The sequence below is a fragment of the Eleutherodactylus coqui genome, chromosome 3, assembly GCF_035609145.1.
Source record: "Eleutherodactylus coqui strain aEleCoq1 chromosome 3, aEleCoq1.hap1, whole genome shotgun sequence".
In the NCBI taxonomy this organism is placed as follows: Eukaryota; Metazoa; Chordata; class Amphibia; order Anura; family Eleutherodactylidae; genus Eleutherodactylus; species Eleutherodactylus coqui.
In genome coordinates this window covers 224485637-224513002 of record NC_089839.1, presented here as the reverse complement: position 1 = coordinate 224513002, position 27366 = coordinate 224485637, and the positions used below count along the sequence as shown (strand labels likewise).

The following is a 27366-nucleotide window of genomic DNA, read 5'->3' as shown; positions in this document are numbered from 1 at the left end:
GGTGAGTTCCCCAAAAATCTCCCTCCACCCTGCCTATTTGCCTGGCAGGTGTAGTTTCCAGGGTAGTCAGTAATACTCTCTCCGGTGCAAAACACTTAAGTAGTTATAGAGTATTCCTTCTTCCATTTCTCACGGACAGTGTAATTAGCGGAAATGTTCGTGAAGAGACTAATAAACCACTCTTCAGCATCTACAGGGAGATTTAGGGGGACCATCCCCGAGTGTAGTCGGGCACTACCGCACACGCAACAGTTAGACTTGTTGCTCCTGTTAGCATTGTACCTCATCAACTCCAACCAGAGATTCTGGTCAGAGTAGCCAGTCGCTACTGTCAAGGTGTCCTCAAAAGGTAGGGTCGGCTATGATCATCATGTTCGTCAAGGTCTTTATCTTACGGCGGAGGGGGTTAATTATGGGCACGGGACTAAGTGAAGGCTTCCATTCGGCTGTATCTACCATATCCCTTATTTTAAACTTCCCTAAGGGATCTATCCTCCCGTACCGGTATGTCCCCAGACTATAAGTCTCCCCGTCCCCCGGGCTTGGATCTTCCATGGTTAGTGTAACAACCGCATTAAAACCAAGCAGCATACTAAGTTCAGCCTTCCAATACCTGCTGTCCTTATTATTCTCAAGGAGGGTTATACGACTAATTAGGGATTTCCCGCTCTTATTTTTCTTATTTAAGGCACTTCGCGGTTTATAGGACTAGTCTGTTCCTGCGTTCCATCCCACTAATCCCCAATAACGGCAGTCTTCTCCCCAGACGTTATCAGTGGCGCAAACATATTGTATTCCCCGGGTATATAAGTCATATAACCAGCTGGACTGAGCTAAATCTGGCCTGCGGTGGGATCTTGCGCCTAGACACGGGACCACAGTACAATAGTCGAAGGAATATGCAGCTACTTGAGCATTGGACGAGTTATACCAGAAGGTAACCATACCCCCATATTCTTCCGACTAAGGATTCCAGTTGCCACCCTCCTCTCTCACTAGCCTTAACCAGAGTAATGTCTTTGGCACAACTAAGACTGGTCTCCCGGATCTGAAGCTTTCTTACAGTATGAAGCATGGATCCATGTAAGTCTTTCGGCTAGTTTCACAGCTGTGGCAGTAGTCAGAAGCACCTGGTAGGGGCCATCAAATCGGGGCTCAAGAGGGTGCTTCCTGAGGAACTTCTTGATGCACACCCAATCCCCAGGCTGCAAGATATGTGTCCCAGTGTCTGCCTCTGAGTCTGGAAGAGAACACCTGTGCATAGGCTTTGGTTAGTTCCTTAACAACGGAAATCACATACTCAGTCAACACATCAGATTGTAATTGTAACTACTGAGGATAGTAACGACCTAGCCTTGGGGCTAGCCCAAACAATCTCGTAGGGAGACAATGTATAATCCCCCCTGGGTTCATATCTAACACTGTATAAGGCTATTGGATGACAGTCTTTCCAAAGTGGCGTCATTTTTAAGTATCTTACTTTTTAGCGTGCCACTACGTCTCTCCACCTTTCCACTACACTAAAGGTGGTACAGCATGTAAAAGGCCTGGGATACACCCAGAGCAGACATGACATGTTACATTCACCTGCGAAGTTTATACCTCTGTCTGACTCTGAATCACTTCTGGTACCCCATATTCACAGTTTACCTCGTTCATGAGCTTCTTTGCGGTTACCTACTTGTTTACCTTGGTAACAGGGTCGGCCTCCAACCTGCAAAGACATCAACAACAACAAGCACGTAGTCATACTTCCCAACAAGTGGGAGCTGAACGTAGTCAATTTGCAATCCCTGAAATGGGTAGAGTGGTCCCGGCAAGTGTGATGTGGCAAATTTACTTCTGCCCTGACTTACCCATGGCATAGATCATGCTAAACCGGACAAATGATGCAGCAGCTACAGAGAACCTAGAAGTCGCCCAACCTCTTTCAAGCGTCGTCGTCATTACTGCTTTACTAGGTGGGTCTTTCCGTCCATCAGCTGGGCCATCATGGGATACAGGAACTGTGGTGGGCAAGTGCTGTTGACCGTTCACCACACACTGTCCTGTTTCTGCTGCTCCCATATTAGTCCATTTATTCTTTTCTTCCTTGCTGGCTTGTAACTGTAAAAGTCTTTTAGCATATCAAAGTCCAAATTTTTGTCAATGTCCAAAGTTTTTTTACCACTGACTCATGCTGTCAGTATCTTTCTTCTTTCTTCCACGGCTTGAGGGCCGCTGCCTTTGCTGCGCTGTCAGCGAGGGTGTCGTCTCTCGCCTCTCCAGTGTAGGAATCGGTGCGAACTCTCAACTTTGTCAGGTAGAAGTAGGGCCTCCATGCGACTCTGTACCGCTGCACCATTCTCAATTGGTTGTCCTGCTAAGGTAAAAAACTGTCTGGCCTTCCATATTGGGCCGTAATCATGAGCTATGCCAAATGCATACCAGGAGTCAGTGTAAAGGATTGCCGGTCTTACCGCTCGCCACTCTACACGCCTCAGTGAGGGCCTTCCATTCCGCTTATTGTACTGTGACATGCGGAGGCAGAGCTTCTGCTTCTAGGACATCTTGTTGTGTGACCACTGCATATCCGATGTGGAGTCATCAATCCTCACCCTGGTACCATCTGCAAAAAGCTCAACATATGCATTATCAACAGGGGTTCTGGTAACTGTTTGCATATCTGCAGTTTCTTACTGAATTAGTACTAAATAATCGTGCTGATGTACTATTTCACATGGCTCGGAATCTTGTAGCACAAAATCATTTATTTATTTTTCAAACCCAATAGCTGATCTACAACACCTAGATCATCTATGACCCAGATCACCTATGCCTCCCCCCTTTTGAACCGCAATACTCAATGGAAAAAGTCATTGCGTTCAAACTAGTAAACCAAGAGGCACAAAAACAAGCACTTTGTAGGTCAAGGTGACAGTGTATGCAGCGAAGTCTGAGCGAAAATCTCCTTAAAAAAAAATTTTTTTTTTAATTTCAGGTCGCAGTTAGCATTTTTTAACACAAGGGGGCGCCACACAAGTAAAATTTTACGTCACCCAGTGTAATAGTATTTCAGGGTATGGCCAGCGTTTAGCTTTTACTCTCCTGTCGGAATATAATTATAGCTTCAGTGTAGACTGACACTAGAATATACAAAAGACTTAAAGAAAAACTAAAGAATACGGATGACTTAACATCCTACTCTGGGCAATTCAATCCCTCTTTCTTCACATAAAAAGTTAAATTACTTCACCAAATTGCATGAAAAAGTTTGCTGGGTGACTATAGGGAAATTATTCCATCTGTAGGAGCCTTCCATAACATCATCTGTCTGAGTATCCATTGGAGAAGCGGGCAGTGGAAAACAGAGCCCCTGGGAACATGAGAGAGCGTCCCCTGTCATGTATTCCCGGCCTCTGCCCCCCATGCATCAACTCCAATCTTCCATGCACTATAAACCAGCTTAGTCATCTACTATGTCCCAAGCTGCATCTCCACAAAGGTTTGTTTCCCTGAACTTATCACACATCCAAAGTGGCCACATCTTGGAGCGTAACAAAGTCTGGTCAAACAAAACCTTTGTTCAGACAATCATGATGTTAGCACTGGATACAGTGGCATTGGGAAATATAGGCCTCCCAAATGCAGCAAAATGGCCGCCAGAGGCAGAAAGGGGGCGGGGCTACAAATCTCCCAGGTGAGGCAAAATGGCTGCTGAGTAGCAGCACTTCCAGGTGAGGCAAGATGGCTGCTGGAGGAGGAAGGGGCGGGGCCAGGTCCTGTCCCGGATGGGGAGGGACCGGAAGTAACATCACACACCCTGAAAGTGAGCACATGGGGGGAAGTAACTTCAGGGTGGGGGCAGGCCTCACTACATTTACTGCAGAGTCACACTATGTTGGATTGTAAACATTGCAAGCACGGCCGCCATTACAGGGAGGGGCCGCAGTCAACACAAACACATTACATTGTTCATAAGCAATACACATACCCCCCTACATGCTTTCCCCTCTTCAATCTCTTAACTACATTATACCTCCTTCTAGCAATCTAAAAACACATTTCTTTCTGCTAGGCTTCCTGCTCATCTTCTGAAAACTTTCTACAATCTATCTTATCTGTCTATAACCTGGCATTTCTTTCTGCAACTTTTCCTGATCCTTTCCCATTGTTCAGTAACCAAATCACAAGCTCTATGACCTTTGTCCTTGCTCACTTTGCTCAACTCTATGTTACCTGCTTATTCTATTCTATTCAAAGTTTCTGCACACAGTACTGTTTCTCTTGTAAAATCTGCTTTCTTCAAATCCTTTCCATATAACCTCTTTCCCACTCAGAATTATAATGCACATTAATTCTACAAAACACAGGGAACGACAAAGTAAACAGAAAGGGTTAATTGGAAAAAGCTTTCAGCTCACTCTTATCAGCAGCCCTCCCCCCAACAATAAACACTGCACATTCTTTCTATAATACCAGACAGACGGGATTACTGGAGAATACCCACAACGGCTCAAGGTATATATATATCTCATCCACCTTTATATCAACCCAAGGTATATATCTCATCTACCTTTATATCAACCCAAGGTCTACTAGCAATCCCGAAGAGCACTTCCTGTACACGTCCTAGACAGGACATTTAGCTATACACAGAGACTGACGATTATTTTCAATGACCAAAACCTCAATAATATTCTGGAGAAATCAGCCGTCACAAAGCACGGCTATACTTCACAGTATATACCTTTCCACATATGAGAACATAACACGCTCAATCATAAAGTTAAGTATACGTATCATAAATCTTCCTAACCTCACACTAGTTTTACCTAGGAGCACGTGTCACTGGCGTGTTCCCTCAGACTTAAACAGCCGAGTCCGCCCTCCCGACACATTAACCCTCACAGAATTTATCTCTTGGTCTTGTATACACAATTTTTAACCGTCTCAGACATAACAGACACAGCATACAAAATACCCCTTAAGCAGGTTAAAACGGTGGTCTTTTCCGAGTAAGAAAGAACTATATTACCTGCCTTTCATTGATTTATCACTCTGGATCAGGAACAGGCAGAAAAGCAGTCAGAACCCAGATCACATCGGTAGATTTACATAAAGCAATCTTACCGTGTTCTGTAGATTTTCGGGCCCCTGAGTTCTGCGTGCCATCCGCCGATCTCTGTATTTTTCCAGAATGAAAGAAATCAAAATCTCTTAACTCGGTCCACCCAGAGACGCCACTGATCTGGAATATGATTTCTCCAGCAGGCTTTGGGGTATTTTGTCGCTTTCCTAATTGTGTGGAAGCAGTATGCGCACACTGACCAAGTCAAACACAAGGTATGAATCTCATGTTAAAAATGGCTCTCCGTCCAGAAACAGCCAGACAGGGCCTTTTATTGTACAGACACACAATGGGCGTGCAACAGGTTACATCAGTAACATATAGGATTCTCATTTGTCGGATCATACAGAATCCCCCACCTCTCTGCCCACCTCTCTGCCCACCCTCTCTCACGTCCGCCATAGTATGGACTTTGTATTCTTTAGCATGCAGACAACCTTAAGGAATTCTGTGTAGTTGACAAGATGTGTTTAACTAGCTTGTGTTTGAAGAGTGGAAGGGGGCCTAGGTAAACACACAGGATATACACGACACTATGGCCCTTTAACTTCTTAGAAACTGGTTGAGCAACTTCGATGTATTTAGAGCAAATACATCACCCATCCATTGGCTAGCAAATACCATGATTAGATTGTGTGTGTCCTTTAGACTCCACAGAGCTGAAAGTCATTACAACATCAATAGACATTTTATATTAAATAATTATCATGTCTATCACATGACGTGCCCAGAACTGGACACAGTATTCCAGATGAGGTCTGACCAAGGAAGAGTAGAGGGGGATAATTGCCTAACGTGATCTAGACTTTTCGTAATACATCCCAGAAATGTGTTTGCCTTTTTGGCTGCTGCATCACATTGCTGACTCATGTTCAGTCTATGATCTATTAGTATACCCAAGTCTTTTTAACATGTGCTGCTTAGCCCAATTCCTCCCATTCTGTATGTGCTTTCTTCATTTTTCTTGCCCATTGACAAATTTGATCAGTTTCCCATCAATTCCCTCCTCCCAGATCATTTATAAAAATGTTGCACAACACTGGACCTAGGACAGAGCCTTGTGGTACCCCACTTGATACATTCTTCCACTTGGATGTGCAGCCATTTATGACCACTTTTTGAGTACGATCACTCAGCCAGTTGTGAATCCACCTAACAGTTGCCTTATTAATCCCTTAGTCATTTTTTCAATAAGGACGGTATGAGATACTTTGTCAAATGCTTTACTAAGGTCAAGATATCCTATATCCACCGCATTTCCCTGATCAACCCAGTCGGTCATTCTATCATAGAAGAAATTAGATTTGTCTGGCATGATCACATAGATATTGATGTTCAGCACAGTGAGACTGTTGCTAAGTTGTCCATCTTTAAGCTGAACAGCTGTCATATAAGACAGACTGGTTACTGGGGATACACTGCCTTTTATATGGGGTTGTCAGGCATGGCAACCTTAGCAACCAGCCTGACTCAGATTACCCAGGTCTTTATCATTGTATGTAATTTGGCACTAAGCTGAGGGCACATAAAGGCACACAAAAACTTGGGATGCCCGAAAACCATTGTATGTGCAAAGGAAAGTCATTGCAATGTCTGCTGCACCCTTCATTTATGCTTCTGTCCAGGACTTTGGGGGCCTTTAAATAAGCCAAGTATTAGCCCATTATAACAAGTAACAAAGGAGAAAAGCACTCTCCTTAAAAACACTTTTTATTCCAAAAAATCCATAAAATCACAAATAGTAGGTACCAGGTAACACCATGTTTACGCTCAGATGCGTTTCGAGAGACAATTGCTTCTTGATGACAGCTGTGATAGACATGATTTTACCTACCATTAGTAATTTTATGGATTTTTGGGAATAAAAGAAGAAATGTGGTGTTTTTTTTTTATTTTTTTTAAAGGATCGGCTTTTCTCCTTTGTTGTTGCTATTTAAGCCGTTGGACTTGCAGTCAGCCTGAGCACCTGAATACCTTCAAGCCAAAGCTGGGTAAATACTAAGCAGATGATGATAACATTGTCTTATGTATATTGGGCATTATAACAAGCACCTTAAATGGGGGGGGGGGGGGGGGGGATCAACATTAGGGGGTAATAGGCTAAACTGGATGGACTTTTGTTTTTTCGGCCTTACATAATATGTTACTGAACAACAAAGCATGTTGATAAAAGCTTGTATGCTGCCATTCATACAGCTGAGGATCACAGGTGTGGGGATGAATGATCGTTAAAGGGCTTTTCTACCCATTTTTTTAACTGATGATCCATCCTAACCATATTTTATTCTTAATGAGAACACAAATCAGAAGTTAAAAGTCAAACATTTTTCAATTTCATTTTTAAAATATAGCTCCTTTTTGAAATTGATGGCAGCAACGCGTCTCTTAAAAGTTGGAAAAGGGTTAAAAAAAAGCTGGAAAAAATCATACTAATGAAAAACGGAGGGTCAATTTTCTACTAAGTCACGAGACTGTATATGAAAAGAACATGTTAGAGAGGCAGAGTCTCTTAGAAGCAAAGATGGTCAGAGGTTCACAATCTGTGAAAAACTGCGTCTATAAATTGTGGAACAATGTCAGAAAAAGGTTCAACGTAAAATTGTGAAGACGGAATACCCCTCCATCTACAGTACATAATACCAATTTCAGAGAATTTGGAGAAATTTATGTGCACAAGAGACATGGTCGACTGTCAATATTGGATGCTTGAGATCCACTTAATTATATTAAGTATATTATTTTTTGGCTTCGCTGCATTCAGAGGCGTTCAACATTAGTTTTGCATCAACAGAGGCCTGTGAGGGCTTGTTTTATTTGTGGGACGACTTGTAGTTTTCATTGATGACGTTTTGGGCTACGTATGACTTTTTTGATCACTTAAAGGGGTTGTCCCGCGCCGAAACGTTTTTTTTTTTTTTTTCCAAACACCCCCCCCCCGTTCGGCGCGAGACAACCCCGATGCAGGGGTTAAAAAAGAACACCGGACAGCGCTTACCTGAATCCCCGCGCTCCGGTGACTTCTTACTTACCCGGTGAAGATGGCCGCCGGCATCTTCTCCCTCCGTGGACCGCAGGGCTTCTGTGCGGTCCATTGCCGATTCCAGCCTCCTGATTGGCTGGAATCGGCACGTGACGGGGCGGAGCTACACGGAGCCCCATTGAGAAAAGCAGAAGACCCGGACTGCGCAAGCGCGTCTAATTTGGCCATTAGACGGCGAAAATTAGACGGCAACCATGGAGACGAGGACGCTAGCAACGGAACAGGTAAGTGAATAACTTTTGATAACTTCTGTATGGCTCATAATTAATGCACAATGTACATTACAAAGTGCATTAATATGGCCATACAGAAGTGTATAGACCCACTTGCTGCCGCGGGACAACCCCTTTAATGTGTGTGTGTCTTTTTTTATTTATTTTTTATTGTGAGATGGATGAAGCAAAAGCAGAATTCTGGCTTTTTTTACAGCGCTTACCATTGAATTTGCTCATTTAATTACTGCACGGGTTATGGATGCAGCGATAACAATTATGCTTGTGTTTTTTTTTTCTTTTATGGCCCAGTAGGGAAATTGAACATGCGATCCTTTCATCACTCATGTAATACACTGCAATAGTCCTATTTCTATTCTTTGACAGTGGCAGCTATGGCATGCCTGGAAGCCACTGTCCCTCCACCATCACATCATTGGTCCTTATGCAGTGACAGAGGGACCCCCTTCTTTTCTTAACTACTTAGATGTCATGATCAGTATTGGCCATGTTTTCTAAGGGGTTTAATGGCCAGTATTTGAGTTATCTCCAATCCAGGGCCCTTAGTGCCCGGATGCCTGTTTTATACAGCTGGCCTACGGAAATAAGGGCATGGGTACAGCTCCTTAGCCTAGTCCATTACTGCATTGCAATAGTATGACATCTGATCTGAAGCGAGCTGTGATATACTGTTATGGCGCAGGGAGGGTAGGGGTTGAAGTAGCGTTGGGTAAAAAATATGTTGTCAAATTATTATTTTTTTTAACCCCTCGCATAGCAGCTGATTTCCAGTTTCGTGTTTAACATGTGTGAAAGAGAGGAAGATAAGTGACTTGTAACCTATAGCACCCGGACCAGAAAGTAATCCAACAGGCTGTCGTCTCCACGGGGCAATTGCCCAGCTTCTTGTTCTGCCGCCTTTTTTTTAAGAAAAAAAAAAATACTGAGGATGCCATATTACTGGATTGTTACTGCCCATTACTGTGTGTCGGACCCGTCTAGCTCACTGTCAGTACTGTGAGTAGAATCTGTTACGATCTGTTGAGCGAAAAATTCAGGACATGATGTGATTTTCGAAATTATGAAATTTTTGCAATAATGTGGGTTTTGCAGATTTGATATGGATTCTTGCAAAATAAGGCCTCATGCCCATGGCCGTGTCAGACTCTGCCAGTGGAATATCACAGCGGAGTCCGACATGACTCTCCCCCCAAAGACCCCATACTCACCTTTCTGGATCCGCCATGCGCGTCCGGTCTGGTGACCGGTGCGCATACACAGTACAGCTTATGACACGCCAGCAGTGGGCGGTGACGTGTAGTCGTGCGATACGTCCGCTGTGCTCACAGCGGAAGTATCGCACGACAAACGGCTTCCATTGACTACAGTGGGAGCCGGCTGCGTGTTTTCCCGCGGCAGTTTGAGCATGCCGTGCTTTCTTTCACGCTGCGGAATTTTGTAGCGTGAACATTGAAGTGCAGAAGGCTATTAGGGTCAGTAGAACCTAATAGCTGCGGATTTCTGCCGCGTGAAACCCATCGGTGGGCTTTAGTCCTAAGTAGCAGGAAGGTTGTGCCTTGTCTGATGGGGCACATGCTTTATAAATAAGGTACACATGTACCGTTTCCAGACTAACAATAAGAAAACAGAAAAGTATAAAAAAATAACTTTAAAAAGCAAAGATCTTTGCGGTTTTGGCATCACTGAAACTCTAGAACATTAGTAACTTATGTTTTTGTGAGATTTGGGTTGATGGTGACGAGTGACGCAGCTGAAGCTTTGTGATTATCCATATCAAGAAGGGCCATTTCTTTGACGTGGTGCTTAGCGGGCAGCAATGCATATTACGGAGCTTCCCCTGAGTTTTGTATTGCTATCCTCGACAACACAGAACAGTCTATAGTCCATGGAGTGACAGGTGCTGCTGGGCGCACCATCCGCCACCCTACCGCACGTTTGTGGGATTTGGTCTGCATCCGTGATGAACCTGTGCCAACAAGTTCAGTTATACTGCTGTGATATTCTGTTTCATTGAGAATCCTCTCTTCCCCAAGAGGCGCACACCAGATTACATGCCTTAGAAATGTCTGAGAGTGCTATCCACAGGAGAGTTACTTGTTCTGCCTATGAAGACAAGTATATTGCATCCATATTAATGCCTTGGAGCTGTTAGTATTGGACTTGGGTAGCAAGTATAAGAGCCTGTAATTCCAGAGATGGCCTTCATTCACTCTCTATTCGGATATAATCGCTAATGGACTGAGGGAGCGCCATGGGCATAGTAAGGAAACTTCAATCAAAAATGACCCCCGTTTTTAGTTTCCTTGCTTTGCACTATTTGTCTCATTGCATTCCCCCTATTGATTGCAAACAGCATCACAACAAAAAAAATAGGGAAGACTATCTGAAAATCAAAACTTAAACATGAAACTAGGTGCAAATGAGCAGGTGAGGAGAACTTGGTGTATATCAGGATTTGTTGAAATTTGTCGAAAAGGGAGTACGCTTTAAGACATAGATATGATCCTAAACCCCGGCTAAGCTGCATTGCCTACTGAAACTTTAAAGGAGGGTCCAGACGGGGCAGGTTTGCTGTGGACCCTCCGCACAGATATTCTGCCGCATCTACAGTAGCAGCAGAGAGGATGAGATTTTGAAAATCTTGTCCACAAGCGGCGGAAATAATTTGCACAAAACCCGCGTGGAAACTGACATGCGGTGTAAAAGTTAATTCTGCAGCATATCAACTTTATTGCCATTTCCGCTGTGGGATTCAAAATCCACACCAAATGTTGTTGGTTTGGAGGAAGGCTTTCCACTGCAAATGAACCCCAGTGTTGACCTAGTCTAAGAGACGTTTTCCGGGAACTAAAAAAAAAAATTTGAAAGGGCTTAAAATCAATAAATATTAAATACTGCTCTATCTGGCCGCTCCCCATTCAACACCTTGAACCCAGAAGAAGCAGCGGGCTGTCATGTCACGTTCACTATACATGTGACCGCTCAGCTGCGCACAGGCTTCAGTGGCCATAGAAGAATCACCCCTAATTTATTATTGTTTTTAGAGACCCAGAAAACCCCTTTTGAGGTACCTTTTATGTGGGGTGATTATTGCACAAATTACCACTGGAAATGCAGAATTCAGGTGAAAATTGTGCTGTGTGCAAAAGGATGCAGACAAGGTACTAAGCGATAAATCGCCCAATTGTTGGAGTCGCTTGGTATTTGGCAGAACTAAAAACTAAGTGACTGTTGGGTCGGGTAAACAGGAGTCCCTCAATCTGTGAGTGGCTGCCTGTGTACTGAATGGGGGCGGGTGGTCGGAACGATCCCTGGGTCGCTCTGCCACGATTCACAGGACTATTGCTCTTTATAAAAGCACAGGAGCGAGACTCATCCCGTGTAAAGTGACCTTTAGGCTGCCTGTCCACGGGCGATGATCCGCGGGCGATTGGGGGTGACAAGGTACTGGTGAGGTACTTTCCCATCTCCTATTTGCATACCTTTTTCCCAGGGAGCATTGCATAGCTTATGTAAGACTCAATGATAATTTTTTGCTCTCCACAAGGGGAAACTTTGATTCCCCCCAAACCTAGAAAGTATAACAAAGCACAATGCAGAGTTCTAAGAAAATAATTATTGATCTATAGGGTATAAAATAGACAAATCAGGAAAGGCGACCGGTCCTCTCTAACCCAAATAAGCAGGGAGAGAACATGCAAACTCTATGCCAATGTTTCTCATAGTAGGATCCAAACCTGATTCTTTACTGCTGCAAGACCGCAGCGTTACCCCTGACTGTAAGTGAGGATTGCTATAGATATTGGGATGCTGAATTTCTCCTTGAGAAGCCCAAGGAACATAAAATGGACTGTAAAATGCAGAGTTGAAGTAAAGGTGGGTTATAAGAAGGCAGATTTATTACATATGTCCATGAAATCCCACTCAAGAAGCATTCTGGCTTCCTAGAACAGTTATGACCTATGGAAGGCTTTGTTACTGAAGAGTTGAGCATCTTCCGACTCTCCAGCCCGGACAGTTAGATGTACATTACTCCGACTTATAGCTGCAAGATTCATAAATCTCCTCTAAGCACTGACGAAAGCAGCGACTAAGTGTGCGCAATGCCTTATACAAACTCGTCTACAGCTCATGTTTATTTATATTGGGCGCTGTGCCATCGCCATGTATAAAATCAATGCAGTGCATAAAAATGTAGTTACTTGGATCATAAAGTTAGTAAATTCCCTATCTGGCTGTGCGGCGGTTTTATTCCTGGAGCCGCAGTAGAGGTGCCGTCATTGCTTACTTTCTAAGTGTTTTTTTAACATTTGCATTCCCTGCAGCAGAAAACACAAGAACAGCACTAAAGCGTTACCTAATCCCCATTAGATTCATAGAATGTAAAATTAATGGCGCAATGTCCTGAAGTCTGTTTTATTTTAAAATCAATAAATGTATTATGGAGCCTGTCGTGTTTAATAAAATAATAATATTCCCGAGTCTGAAAGGCATTATTATTACTGAATGAGAGCCGCTGTGAAGGGAACAATGATGTATGATATCCTAATCACAGGAATTTGTAATTGAGTGGTGTTTTCCATTAGGTACAACATACACCTTCATATCTTTGTAAAGCGTAGAGGGGCAGCATAATAGTAGTTATATTCTTGTATATAGCGGACAGTATTATAGTAGTTATATTCTTGTACATAGGGGGCAGTATTATAGTAGTTACATTCTTGTACATAGGGGCAGTATTATAGTAGTTATATTCTTGTACATGGGGGGCGGTATTATAGTAGTTATATTCTTGCACATGAGGGGCGGTATTATAGTGGTTATATTCTTGCACATGGGGGGCGGTATTATAGTGGTTATAGTCTTGCACATGGGGGGCGGTATTATAGTAGTTGTATTCTTGCACATGGGGGGCGGTATTATAGTAGTTGTATTCTTGCACATGGGGGGCGGTATTATAGTAGTTGTATTCTTGCACATGGGGGGCGGTATTATAGTAGTTGTATTCTTGCACATGGGGGGCGGTATTATAGTAGTTGTATTCTTGCACATGGGGGGCGGTATTATAGTAGTTGTATTCTTGCACATGGGGGGCGGTATTATAGTAGTTGTATTCTTGCACATGGGGGGCGGTATTATAGTAGTTGTATTCTTGCACATGGGGGGCGGTATTATAGTAGTTGTATTCTTGCACATGGGGGGCGGTATTATAGTAGTTGTATTCTTGCACATGGGGGGCGGTATTATAGTAGTTGTATTCTTGCACATGGGGGGCGGTATTATAGTAGTTGTATTCTTGCACATGGGGGGCGGTATTATAGTAGTTGTATTCTTGCACATGGGGGGCGGTATTATAGTAGTTGTATTCTTGCACATGGGGGGCGGTATTATAGTAGTTGTATTCTTGCACATGGGGGGCGGTATTATAGTAGTTGTATTCTTGCACATGGGGGGCGGTATTATAGTAGTTGTATTCTTGCACATGGGGGGCGGTATTATAGTGGTTGTATTCTTGCACATGGGGGGCGGTATTATAGTGGTTGTATTCTTGCACATGGGGGGCGGTATTATAGTGGTTGTATTCTTGCACATGGGGGGCGGTATTATAGTGGTTGTATTCTTGCACATGGGGGGGCGGTATTATAGTGGTTGTATTCTTGCACATGGGGGGCGGTATTATAGTGGTTGTATTCTTGCACATGGGGGGCGGTATTATAGTGGTTGTATTCTTGCACATGGGGGGCGGTATTATAGTGGTTGTATTCTTGCACATGGGGGGCGGTATTATAGTGGTTGTATTCTTGCACATGGGGGGCGGTATTATAGTGGTTGTATTCTTGCACATGGGGGGCGGTATTGCAGTGGTTGTATTCTTGCACATGGGGGGGCGGTATTGCAGTGGTTGTATTCTTGCACATGGGGGGCGGTATTGCAGTAGTTGTATTCTTGCACATGGGGGGGCGGTATTGCAGTAGTTGTATTCTTGCACATGGGGGGGCGGTATTGCAGTAGTTGTATTCTTGCACATGGGGGGGCGGTATTGCAGTAGTTGTATTCTTGCACATGGGGGGGCGGTATTGCAGTAGTTGTATTCTTGCACATGGGGGGGCGGTATTGCAGTAGTTGTATTCTTGCACATGGGGGGGCGGTATTGCAGTAGTTGTATTCTTGCACATGGGGGGGCGGTATTGCAGTAGTTGTATTCTTGCACATGGGGGGGCGGTATTGCAGTAGTTGTATTCTTGCACATGGGGGGGCGGTATTGCAGTAGTTGTATTCTTGCACATGGGGGGGCGGTATTGCAGTAGTTGTATTCTTGCACATGGGGGGGCGGTATTGCAGTAGTTGTATTCTTGCACATGGGGGGGCGGTATTGCAGTAGTTGTATTCTTGCACATGGGGGGGCGGTATTGCAGTAGTTGTATTCTTGCACATGGGGGGGCGGTATTGCAGTAGTTGTATTCTTGCACATGGGGGGGCGGTATTGCAGTAGTTGTATTCTTGCACATGGGGGGGCGGTATTGCAGTAGCTGTATTCTTGCACATGGGGGGGCGGTATTGCAGTAGCTGTATTCTTGCACATGGGGGGGCGGTATTGCAGTAGCTGTATTCTTGCACATGGGGGGGCGGTATTGCAGTAGCTGTATTCTTGCACATGGGGGGGCGGTATTGCAGTAGCTGTATTCTTGCACATGGGGGGGCGGTATTGCAGTAGCTGTATTCTTGCACATGGGGGGGCGGTATTGCAGTAGCTGTATTCTTGCACATGGGGGGGCGGTATTGCAGTAGCTGTATTCTTGCACATGGGGGGGCGGTATTGCAGTAGCTGTATTCTTGCACATGGGGGGGCGGTATTGCAGTAGCTGTATTCTTGCACATGGGGGGGCGGTATTGCAGTAGCTGTATTCTTGCACATGGGGGGGCGGTATTGCAGTAGCTGTATTCTTGTATATGGTTTTTAGAGAGAAGTTGTAATTACATGGAGGATTGTGCTGAGTAAATTGACCTTGATGGATTGTTGAATGTTATAAAGGGATTTATCTTTACCTTTTCTGTACAATGTTGGTTGATAAAATAAAGAAGCTACAATAATGCCTCCTAAACACTCCAACATGGATTGTACAGATGACAGCAAATGTACATTTATATAGATGGTAGGGCCTCCCAGGACATGGTGTTCTGCTCCTGTGACACAAGGGCTTAGCAGCTGTAAATTAGGATACAATTTATGGGAATGTATTTGCAAGAATTTAAGGCTTCTTGCTGTTTACAGTATTCAGCAGTAGGAGCAGAATGTGATTGCACAGTATAAAATTGAAATTGGGGTTGTATTTGGGTAATGTGCTGTGTTTTGCGTTGTGCTTTAGCTGTGATTTTTCAGGCAAAACATACATGTTGCCAGTTTAAAATATACATGTTTTGTACTAAAAATCAGCATGCAGTAAATATTTTAAACTCCTCAGCATGTCAATTTAGTTTTTTTTTTCACTGCGAATTTCCCATTTTCCTGTGTAGCAGAGGTGAAAACGGTAATGAATCTGCTTGCTGCACTTGCAGATTTTGCTCCGGATTTGCTGCTGATAAATCCGCTTAGCCCCGTCCTAAGGCCCCCCTCTCACAGGCGTTTTAGTACAGTGTTTAGCGCTGCGCTACAGGCTGTACAACGCTCCTATTCATTTCAATGGGGCTGCTCACACAAGGCTTAAAACGCAGCATTTTTGCAAATGCCTGTGTGAGGGAGGCCTGAAGCCCCATTTAGACACACAAATTTATCTCTCTATTATCTTGTTATAACGATAAAAGTGAGCAATGGTTTTGCTTGTAAAAGCAGACAGTTTTTTTCCTAACGAAAATTGTTGGATAATGTCGGGCTTTTCAGTCGCTGTATTATCATTGTGTAATGTTTGCATTGAAAACTCCCCTAAAATCGCTGAACAACTGAACAATGTCATTTTGACCAAACGAAAAGCAAACGGTTGAATGATGGATTTTAAGTGGACTGAAAGCCAGCGATGAGCGAATTTTTAACGAAAACTGCATGACGGGCGCAAGATAGACACAACGATTACCGCTTAAACGATGGCTTTTGTGCGATAATCATTGTGTCTAAATCAGCCTTTAGAGCTGTTTACTAAAATTTGCACACATGCAAATTAGTAAGTGACCCATCTTCCTAGAGTCACCCCCTGGTAATCGGACAGTTCCTTGTGAAAGTGTTCATTTATTTTCTCTTTGGTTGCATTACTTTTTGGAATTTAAATCAATTGTAGTTTGGACTTTACGGAATAAAGAAAATAGTCCATTTTATTATAGTGGAGTGAAAAAAACTAACTTTTTAAAAATAAAAATTGAATAGTTGAGAGTACATACGTGCTCAAACCCTTTGCTATTAAGCCCTTAAAGTGGTTGTGTAAAACCCGTTCACCATGCACTTAAATAAGTCAGATGCTCATCCTTCCCCAATTTTACAGGCTGCAATCCTATCCGGTTTACAGGACGTCACTGGCGCTGCAGCCAATGCTGAGTTGTATTGTTACTTGCAGCGCATAAGACATCCTGTAAACAGGCCTGTAAGCGTGACGTCCGAGAGGAGACGGAGCTGCGGTATGGGACACAGCGGGGAGAGGGGAGTATATGACTATTTATGTAAGTGCATGGAGAATGGGTTTTGCAGAGAAGCTATAAATCAGACAATCTCTTTAAATAGGTCTGGCCCAAGCAATCTACTTCAGAAGCCACATACTGTATATACTTGAGTATAAGCTGAGTTTTTCAGCACAAATAAAAATGTCCTGAAAAAGCCCCCCTCGGCTTATACTCGAGTGAGGTTTAAAAAAAAAAAAAAAAAGCAAAGCCCCGCAATACTCACCTCCCAGCCGGCGTCTGTGTCTCCGGCGGGATGCTCTCCCTGGCGGTGCAGCAAACTGCTTGAGACTTCTCCTTGCTGTCATCTCTCTGGCTCTGTTTTTAATTTCCCTGATGTCAGCGCTGTGATTGAAATGAGCGCCAGCCAATCACAGCCGATGTTCGATCATTCGGTGAATAAACCTCACTGAATGGCTATGATTGGTTTATCGAGCGCCGGCTGTGATTGGCTGGCACTCGATCCAATCACAGCGCTTAGTTACACAGTGCTGACTGCCGGGGAATTCAAAACCGAGCCAGGGGGATGACAGCGGGGAGAAGTCTCAAGCAGCTTGCCGCTCCTCTGGAGAGAGCATCATGCCGGGGAGTATTGCGTTTTTTTTTTAACCTAGTATATACTCGAGTATAGCTCGGCTTATACTCCAGTCAATAAGTTTTACAAGTTTTTTTTGTGGTAAAACTCACCGACTCGGCTTATACTCGGGTCGGCTAATACTTGAGTATATACGGTAATTTAGTCAAAAATAATCTCCTGGGTGCCAGTACAAGTACACCTGTTCTGAAAGACCCCACATTCTGTAAGAGAGAGACCAGGGAACCCTCCAAACAGGTCAGCGACAAAGTTGTGAAAAAGTAGAGATCAGGGTTGAATTATTAAAAAAAAACCAAAAACAAACTCTATCCTAAACTTTGAACATCCCACAAGTCGCCAATAAATCCATTATAACACAATGAAAATCATATGGCACTACTATCAACCTGACCAGAAAAGGCCGTCCAATGAAAAAACCCATGGGAGTGCAAAACATAAACGTAAAGCACATTTGGAGGTCGCTGAACAGAATGTAGCTTACTGCCGAAACACATAGAAGGTTCTCTGGCCAAGGAATGCCCAGACTTCATGGGATATGCAATTTCCCATCACTCCAAGAACAACATCCTGCAGCAACATGGGGAGATGGAAAACCAGTCAGGACTGAAGGAATTGATAGTAAGTATTAATGAGGAGGAAAACCTGCTTCAGTCTGTCAGAGATCCCATTACAACAGGGCAAGGAGCCCTCAACATGTTGGAGGGGTCTAGGGGAAAGCATGGAAATGTCTTGGAATGGCCTCAGCCCAGACCTCAATCCAGCTGAGAATCTGTGAATAAGGCTGCTGGACTCCAACGCAACCATCTAACTGGAATCATATAGTACAAATCTATTTGAATTCCAGGTTGTAAATGCGACAAAACTGTAAAAAACACGGAGGTTGTGTATAGGCACTGCAATTGTTTACAGAGCGGCTATGAGCTCCGTCTTTTTTTTGTTTTTTTTTTGACGGTTTTATTTACGCTTTTATAAAATATATAAAATTACTGAAAAACAAACAATAGAAAAGCTTGAGTGTCAAAAAAAAAATAAAATAAACAAGTTAATCCTAGTTTGAACATTACATATATGGCAGTTACCGACATAAGCTTTGCACAGTTTGGATCTGTAAACATCTGTGAGTCAAACAGAAGCGAGCGCCGTCTTTCCATTTGACATCCACATCTGCGGCGGCTTTTGCATTTCAATAAATCTCATGGGTTTTGTTGAAGTAAAAATGTTGCCGCTTGCAATTCGGCAGCTCAAAATGAAGGATGGCTGTGACAACAGCTTGTATATGGAGTTTAAGTGTCCTTCATCTGCTGCTAAATTAGCAATTGGCACAAAGACCTATCCTGTGGGAACAGCAATGCCTGCGTATTCTTAGCTAAGTTGTACTTGGATTTGTCGGACTGGTGAGGACTTGTATCCAGCCAGGTATGTGAACACAAAGTGTATTGATGTCTGCGCTGCAATAACGTGTTCCTTCTCTTTACAGACTGTTCTCTCTGCATCCGCAAGTTTCTGTCCTACAAGACGCAGTGTCCCACCTGTTGTGTGGTAGGTCCTTAACAGCCTTAATGTTACTTCTTACCTTTGTATAGGTCCTTTTACACTATGCAATTTTCTCCTGATGACAAGTGGCAATCACGCCAGCACTCTTCTAGTGAACATTTACAAAGGCTGATTTAAGTTTGTTTGTCCCCTCATAGTTTTATCATTATCTGCAGTGTATCGCTCGTTCACAAGGGTAGATGAAGTGCCAACACCAATGATTTTTTTTGTGTGACGCAAAAATAATACAATCGTCCAACTAATGAGCAAACTCCTGCACACAGACTGAGCATCAGGCTATTAAACGTTACTAAGAACATTCTTGCTTGATCATCAGGCTGGTAAAAGCCAGTGGTAGATGCTAACTCTGGCAGGTCTTTTGTCCCAACATGAAACCCATCATATGAAAAAAAATTTTTTATGCGTTTGGAGACAAGTGGGAAAAGGTCTCATGACTGACTCTTCCAAATTCATTTCTGTTGGAATGGACTGTGTGCAAGCTATGTAATCACAGGATTTATCATCTACCAAACTCTAAGCACTTAGTGACTGCAGCACGACTTTTTATTGGCCTCACTGATGGGCTTTTAACCCACACATAGATCTTTTTAAGACTGTGGCTTGGCTGACTACTAAAGGCCCTTTTACCTGGAACAATTATCATTCAAAAATAGTTGGATTGTGTAAATTTGAATGATAATCGTTCAGTGTAAATACGGCCAACGATTAAACAATGAGCGAGAATTCGCTTCTTCGTTCATTTTATGTAGCCAGAAAAATAATTATTTGCATGTCGTTGCATCTGAACAGCAATCGTTTCGTCTTCCACATTCATGATATGCGAACAAAATTGGGAACTATTTTTCTGCCTGTATAAGCATGCTGCACGATGAACTCTGTCATTGTTTGCTTGTGTGAATGATTCCTCGCTCCGTGTTAAAGGAGCCTAACAGCCAGGCTACTGCTATAACAGCCAGGAATGGAGAAACCTCATCCATTGAAAGCCTGCTGTGTGATCGCAAGGTACCAATGGGGTCCCTTGACAGCTGGAAGCCTGACAAAGGCCTTCATGCCTGCCATGTAACACAGTCTAGTAGACCCGGCCAGAGTCTAATAGGCTGATAGATAGTGCTCTCTACTGAGCCTATGACAAGTAATACAGTGTACTATCTTAGAGATCGAATGATCACCTTTTCAAGTCCCCTTCAGGTGTTATAATGTAATTTTAAAGAAAAAAAGCAGATTTTTTTTTCACCACAAACACCATTTATAAATGAGTAATGCTAGAATTGCTATTTTTCTTTTGTTCACCCTCCGAAAAACGAAATAAAGGCAATCCAAAAGTCACATGTACCTCAAAAATGTACCAATAAAAAATACAACTCTTCACACAAAAAACAATCCCACACAGAGCTGGAAAAATAAAAAGTAGCAAAAAATAATTTAAAAAAAAATACAGGAACTTGGTGTCGCAGTAACCATGCTGATCCACATAAGAAAGTTATGTTACTTTTACCAAATGATGAACACTAAAAGCAAAACCTAAAAGACAATGGTGGAATTTCTATACATTTCCCCCACCCACCTCTTAAAAAAAAAATGTAATAAAAGTTATATAACACATTACATGTACCGCAGACTGGTGCCATTAAAATTTACAACTCGTACTAAAAAAAACAAGCCCTCGTATTGCTTTGTCAACGTGTTATGGCTTTTGCAATGCGATGATAAAAAATCGCTTGGTCTGTAAATTACAAAATAGGCTGGTCACTAAGGGGTAACCCATAATGTATTGATACATGGTTGCAGTGTATTCCAACTATTATATACCTGCAAAAGTGTATAATTATAATATCTGATTTAGGGTATGTTCACATAAAGTTTACAATACAAGCAATGTGAATCTTGCTCACAAGATTCATCTTCACACATAATTATTTCTCATTTGGCAAAAGATATTCCTGCAACTCAGCGGAACCGCCATGGGCAGTAAAATGGCACCACAATATGCCAACCTTTTCATGGCAAAACTGGAGACTGACTTTATGGCCTCCTGCCCCAACAAACCATTGGCCTACTTCCGCTACTTCGATGACATCATAATCATCTGGACCAACACTGAACAAGAACTAGTAAAATTCCATGAGAGATTCAATGCTAGGGATGCTAAGGAAAACCACAAAGAAACTCCACCATACCCTACACAAGGATGACCGTCTGAAAACCATATTCCCAGACCCTCCCCTTCTGTGTTTCAGGCAACCTCCTAATTTGAGAAACCTTATAATCAGGAATGCATTACCCTCCGACACACAAAAAGGAACTTATGCTTGTAATGTAAGGAGCTGCAAGACCTGCTCACATGTACTGACTGCGGACAGGATACGGATCCCCAACATACAGCAGGACTATAAGTTCCCAGGGGCATTCACATGTTCCGCGTCCAACAATGTGTACCTGATCATGTGCAGCAAATGTCATGTTGGGGGCCTTTATGTTGGAGACGCAGGGCAAAAACTGAAAACGAGGATGAGATCTCATCGCCATACAATTAAACAGAGAAAGACAGAATTACCTGTGGCCGAGCACTTTTCTAGCCACGTACATGACATAGGAGATATGATACTGAAGGGCGGTTTACAGTCACAAAGTCATAGAAGAATTTGGGAATATAAATTCATAACAACTTTTGACACGTTCAATAGAGGGCTAAATTATGCACGATGATTTATGCGTGACTGGGAGGTACGAGACCTTTATAGCACATATAACACTTCTGGCCTGGTGATTTCCTCCCCCCTTCCCCCCCCCCCCCCAACAGTAATTCAGGGAAATGTTTGTTTCTGTTGCAGTATTTCTTGAAGTGCAAACCAATCACATCCATGTCTGTGCCGTGTAATAAGTGTGTATAAATATGCATGGCTTTTCCGATCTACTTCATTTAAGCCTGAAGAAGAACCCTGAGAGGTCCGGAAGCTCGCTTTAACATTATGTATTTTTGTTAGCCATTAAAAGGTATCATATGTACAAGATTATGTGGTTTCTCTTGCTGGGAACAATCACAATTTATGCTGCATATGTTTATTTTATCCAAAGAGGGAATGAAATTGCACCACAATCTTCAGCGGAACGCTCATTTATCAGCTGATCGCATCTTTTGTCTGGGCATAAATATGCTCGTTTGTCATCTCCCCATGTAAATAGGGACACGTGCAACTGACAAATGCATCTTGTACGTGCATGAATGATTCTTCCTCCCTGTTCCAGCATTCCTCGCCTGCGTGTTAATGGCAGGAACCAGCCCCTGTCAATTGATATTTGTTTACAATGGCTCGGAATCCTGTAGTGTAAAAATGCAGCCTGCTTATCTGGGCTTGACATAATGGCCAGTTCTCTATTGGTCTCTTTCACAAGTAAGGCTGCCTGTTCATGGGCGTTGCCCGGGAGCAGAAGCCGACAGACGTATCTCCGCTGTCAGCCTATCTGACAGGCTGACCACGGAGAATCTCGGCAAATCGCAGCATGCTGTGATTTGCCGGATGCGAGTGGAGAATCGCAATGATTCTACGCTCGTGGACAGGGGGGAAGCGCTCTCCATAGCATCGCTATGGAGAGCTTTCACTGCATTCCCCGCGGCCGGATTATCGCCGTGGGGAACGCGATGAAAACCCACCTGTGGACAGGCAGCCTAATTGTTCATTTGCTTTAACCCTCTGAGTGCATTTCAGCTAAATTTGTTCTGTTTTTAACAAGTTCTCACTTTTCCCAGAACATTAAATGAGTATTCTGGGACTTCCTGAACTTTTTTTGTTGGACTGACTGGGACCTGCCACTCAGATCCCCGCTGATCAGCTGATTCCCAGTGCCGCTGTGGCTATGGACAGCGAAGAAGCAGAAAGCATAGACAATAGCGCAGCAGTCTAGGTTGTCCTGCAGGCGCAGCTCCTGTTGAATTCAATGCAATAGTAACTTAGGCCACTGCACTATGGTCAGCGCTTTCGGCTTCCTCTACTGACCGTAGGGACAGCGACACCGGCAATCAGCTAATCAGTGGGGATCCGAGTTGTGAATCAATAGAAGTTGTGCACGGGCTAATCTGAAGCTGCTGAGTTTTAGCTCTGTCTTCCCTCTGAGTTGAATCGCTTCCTCTCCTAAAGGGACTCTAAAGGCCCATTTACACGCAACGATTATCACTCCAAATTCGTTTAAACGACCACAAATGAGCGATAATCCTTCCATGTAAACGCTACCATTGTGCATTTTTCATCTGAACGATTATTTTAAGGTGAACTTTAAAAAAAAAAGGATCTCTCAATAGACCGCATGCTGTGTTTTCAGCTGGAGACAGGAGATTACAATGCAGCTCCTGGAGGCCCATTTACATGCAAATGAAGATGATAAAGTGTTAATGGACATTAGTGTCCATTAGCACTTTATGCAAAATGATTGCTAAAACTTTCAATCTTTCAATCATTTGAATGATTATCTTTGCCTGCAAATGGGCCTTTAGGGAATGCTGGCAATAAGATTGTATTCATATAGCCATCTAACAGGTTGCTCTATGCACTAAATATGGCTAATGTGTCCTGTCACTCGATTGGGTCATTCTTTGTGATTCCTATCTCTCATCTTATTGAAAAATGGTACAATCGCTTCACTCCAGCCTTAAGCTCCATGTAGCCGGGATGAATGTTGGGCAAATGATGCCCGATACTTGTCCTCACACATACTCGGTCTAGTGCTGCTGCACAGAAGTAATATCGCTGGCTCACAGCGGGGCAGCATGAGGAGATTTCTCTCCTCGCTCTCCCCTGCCCCTCTCCATTGACTTAACATGGCAGCTGTTAAGTACTGAACGGCTGCTATGTTTAATGAATGGAGAGGGGCGAGGGAGAGCGAGGAGAGAAATCTCCTGCAGACACCCCGCCCCCCGGAGGCCGCTCTGTGAGCGAGCCAGCGCTTCTAGCTCCCATGCAGCAGCACGGGAGCGAGGACACACAGGGAAGAGTGTCGGGCATCGTTTGTCTGATGTTTGTCCCATCTAAATAGAGCCTTCAGTGTCTGATAACAGAAAGCAACAGGTTGCATGAAATGTACGTTTAAGGTACCTTTACACAGGGAGATTATAAATCCAATAATAATTGCTGGAAACAGCGTATTTGGGCGATAGTCATCCCATGTACATCTGGCCGCCCCCATGGCACTGAGCAACAAATCGCTCACTTTTTTGGAGTCCCTTGGTTTTTAGCTGAACTAAAAACCAAACTACTATCGAACTGCCACCTATTTAGAGTCAATGGAGCCGGCGGCTGAAAGATCTCCACGTTCAGCCTCCATGTTCACCATCTCAGTGTTCAGCCTCCATTCACAGAATGACTATTGCTCTTGTGTAAAGCACAGGAGCGATAATCATTGGGACTGCTGTCGGGCATTTCTGCGCCCAACAGTTGCCCCGTGTAAACTCCGCTCCAGTGTCCCTTTTTAAAGCATTCTTGCTTTTAGAGCTTCTTTCAGATCTGCAGGAAATCTGAATCCACTGGCTGAATGGATCTGTCTTGTGACAGAACAGAATGGTGCAGAACTGACCCAATTGACTATAATGGGGTCCGCTTGGTTTGGCGGTCTTGCATGTTTCCGGACATAATAGCATGCTGTGCTATTTCATCAGGTGTTTTGCAGAAATCAGTGGTAGAAGTTCTGAACTGAACAGCGCTGCAGCCACACAGACTGAAGGAAAGAATCCTCAGAAGGTGTTAATGAGATGCAGGAAAATCTTCATGATTGTTTAGCGCTGATTCATACTCCAACATTGTGCCGTCTATTTAATCATAGAAATGCCAACTCCCTCTGTTCCTTACAGAAGTGGGTATAATTACGACACAACGATTGCTAATAAAAATAACCCTGGAGTATTGGAAACGCAGGTGTCTTATGTCTACGTGTGCAGATTTGTGAATTTGCTGTTATAAGCGCCGCCTCCCTTCTAGACACTAATTCCCCATGGATTGCAGTACTTGCCTGCCTATTTCACGTATGTGGCATTAAATATCCCGACAAAGGTTTTAACTCTTGGTATTATTATTGCATTGTCATTCAATTCATTCTCCTGTAGTCACAAATACACAATAACAGGGCCCATAAATGGTCTGACTCTGCAGATCATCGCAGCGTGCAATACTGTGAGTACTTCACGCTGCTCCCTGCCTATGGAGCAATTATGACAAGTCACGAATGATTTGGTGCTGTGCTCCAGGGGCTGTACTATGGGTGTCGCAGAAAAAAAAAATGGAAATGTTCCGGAAACATTTTCTTCGTTAATGGCTTCCTTATGTGCTTAAGATAATGGTAAGAAATTTTTGTACCTGAGTTATCAGGTGTGACGCTTGTTAGGGCTGTAACATTGCTTCCATTTAATGTTTTTTTTTTTCTTCTTTCCATTCTGAGGTAATTAAATATTAAAGCTTCTTCCACCGTGAAATGAAAGCAAAAATTAACTTGTTTAAAACACGTAATGCAATATAAAGAGAGTGCTGATTTGTGCTTGGATGGTGCTAGAATGCACATGCGAACCACCACTTCATTCCTTTTAGTAGACCACCGGGGATGGGCAAGCACTTCAACTCTGCTGTCTCTCGCAGTCCCATTGAACTGAATGGAGCGTGTGCGACCACCACTGCATTCTTTGTAGGAAACTCTGGACCCCTGTTCTCAAGATCGGTGGGGGTCCCAGTGGTCAGATCCCCACCAATTGGCTAGTTATCACCAATACTGTGGGTAGGCAATAACTTAAAGGGTTTATAGTAAGATTGCAAGCTATCCACAGGATAAGGAATAACTTGATGATCAATGGCTGTGTCAGGATCTCTCGAATGGGACCGTGTCCTGTTCTGCCTGTCACTGTGGGGATCGCTATTCCCCCCCTCCCTTAGTGATGTCAGCATAAAGGGAGCATTGGCTGAGCGTGTGCGGAGAGCGCTTCATGCACTATCATTGGGGCTGACGGATATACCTAAGTGGGTGCTACTCGGATATCACACAGCCCTATTGATAGTGAATGCAGCACTGGTGTGCTTGAGTGGCCAGTGCGCTCTGTTCAGTCTCCTTCTCACTGTGGGTAGAGGATAACTTTTCAACTTGGCACAACTTCTATCAATCCATTGTACGAAGTTGAAAAGTTATCCACTATCCACAGAACAATCCGGAGAACAGTTGAGTGAATGAAGCGGAGGTCATGCAGGTGCGCTGCCGCTCCATTCACTTCAGTGACAGGGCTTGAGATTACAGAGTGTAAGCGCTTCGGCAGGGAAGTGAATGAAGTGATGGCGCGTCTGCGTGACCTCTGCTTCATTCACTTGGGGACCGACCAGACCTCTGTTCTCAGGATCGTTGGGGGCCCCCCCACTAATCATAACATTTTCTTCTATCCTATCGGTAGGGGATGACTTTATAAGTTGTTACAATTCCTTTAATATTGTGGGACCTTTTAACTGCTTCTTTTGTCAACTTTGGAAATTCGCTGAATCGGAGTCTATTTACACCGTGAATTTTTGCTCATATGCGGGATTCTGAACATGGATTCTGAGTTGTGAATTCCACCTGTGGATTTGCCTATTGAGAAGCGCTAAATCCAAACATGGATCAGTGGCAGAATCCACATGGAAAAATGCACATCTGATTCCGCCGTGTGAGCTTAAAACAAGCAGTAGCACTTTCCTCTTGGAAATAACTTTGTGGTGCTGACTTCCAAGTTGCACAGTCGGTGGCTCATACATGTAATCACATAATCACAAAATAGGTAGCACGTACACGAGGACTTAATGTAACAGTGAAGGTACTTTATTGAACAACTCCAGATGTCAGCAGAAAAGCAACATGCCGAGCAGTGCCCTTTATATGAAGTTTGCAGAATAGTATCCTGGTAGTCTATGCAAAAATGGCACATGGTCAACAACTGGAAGACTGTGAAGAAGCAGGAACAGATGTGCAGAAAAAAAAAATCATATCTCATTTGATTCTATATGGGTTTTTCTACTTTTGAGACTCCCCGTACTTTGTTGGGTTTTGTAATGAATTTTTCTATATTCATTCTCCATATTTAATATAGCTGCTGTAAGGGAATGTTCAGACAGTGGTTAGGTTGCGTATTTTCTGCCATTGCTTTGCATGCTAAAAATATGCAGCATATTACAGTCCTAGTGAAGTAGATGAGATT

At 43.5% G+C, this 27366-nt stretch overlaps 1 protein-coding gene across 1 annotated transcript in view; it reads left to right on the top strand.

The window, feature by feature from the left end:
* The window catches only part of RAD18 (RAD18 E3 ubiquitin protein ligase), a 354196-nt gene that overhangs the window by 9743 nt on the left and 317087 nt on the right, over nt 1-27366 (top strand). The window contains exon 3 of the mRNA XM_066596983.1: nt 19099-19160. Within this exon, the coding sequence (XP_066453080.1) occupies nt 19099-19160 (62 nt within the window). The remainder of the gene's footprint in view (nt 1-19098; nt 19161-27366) is intronic.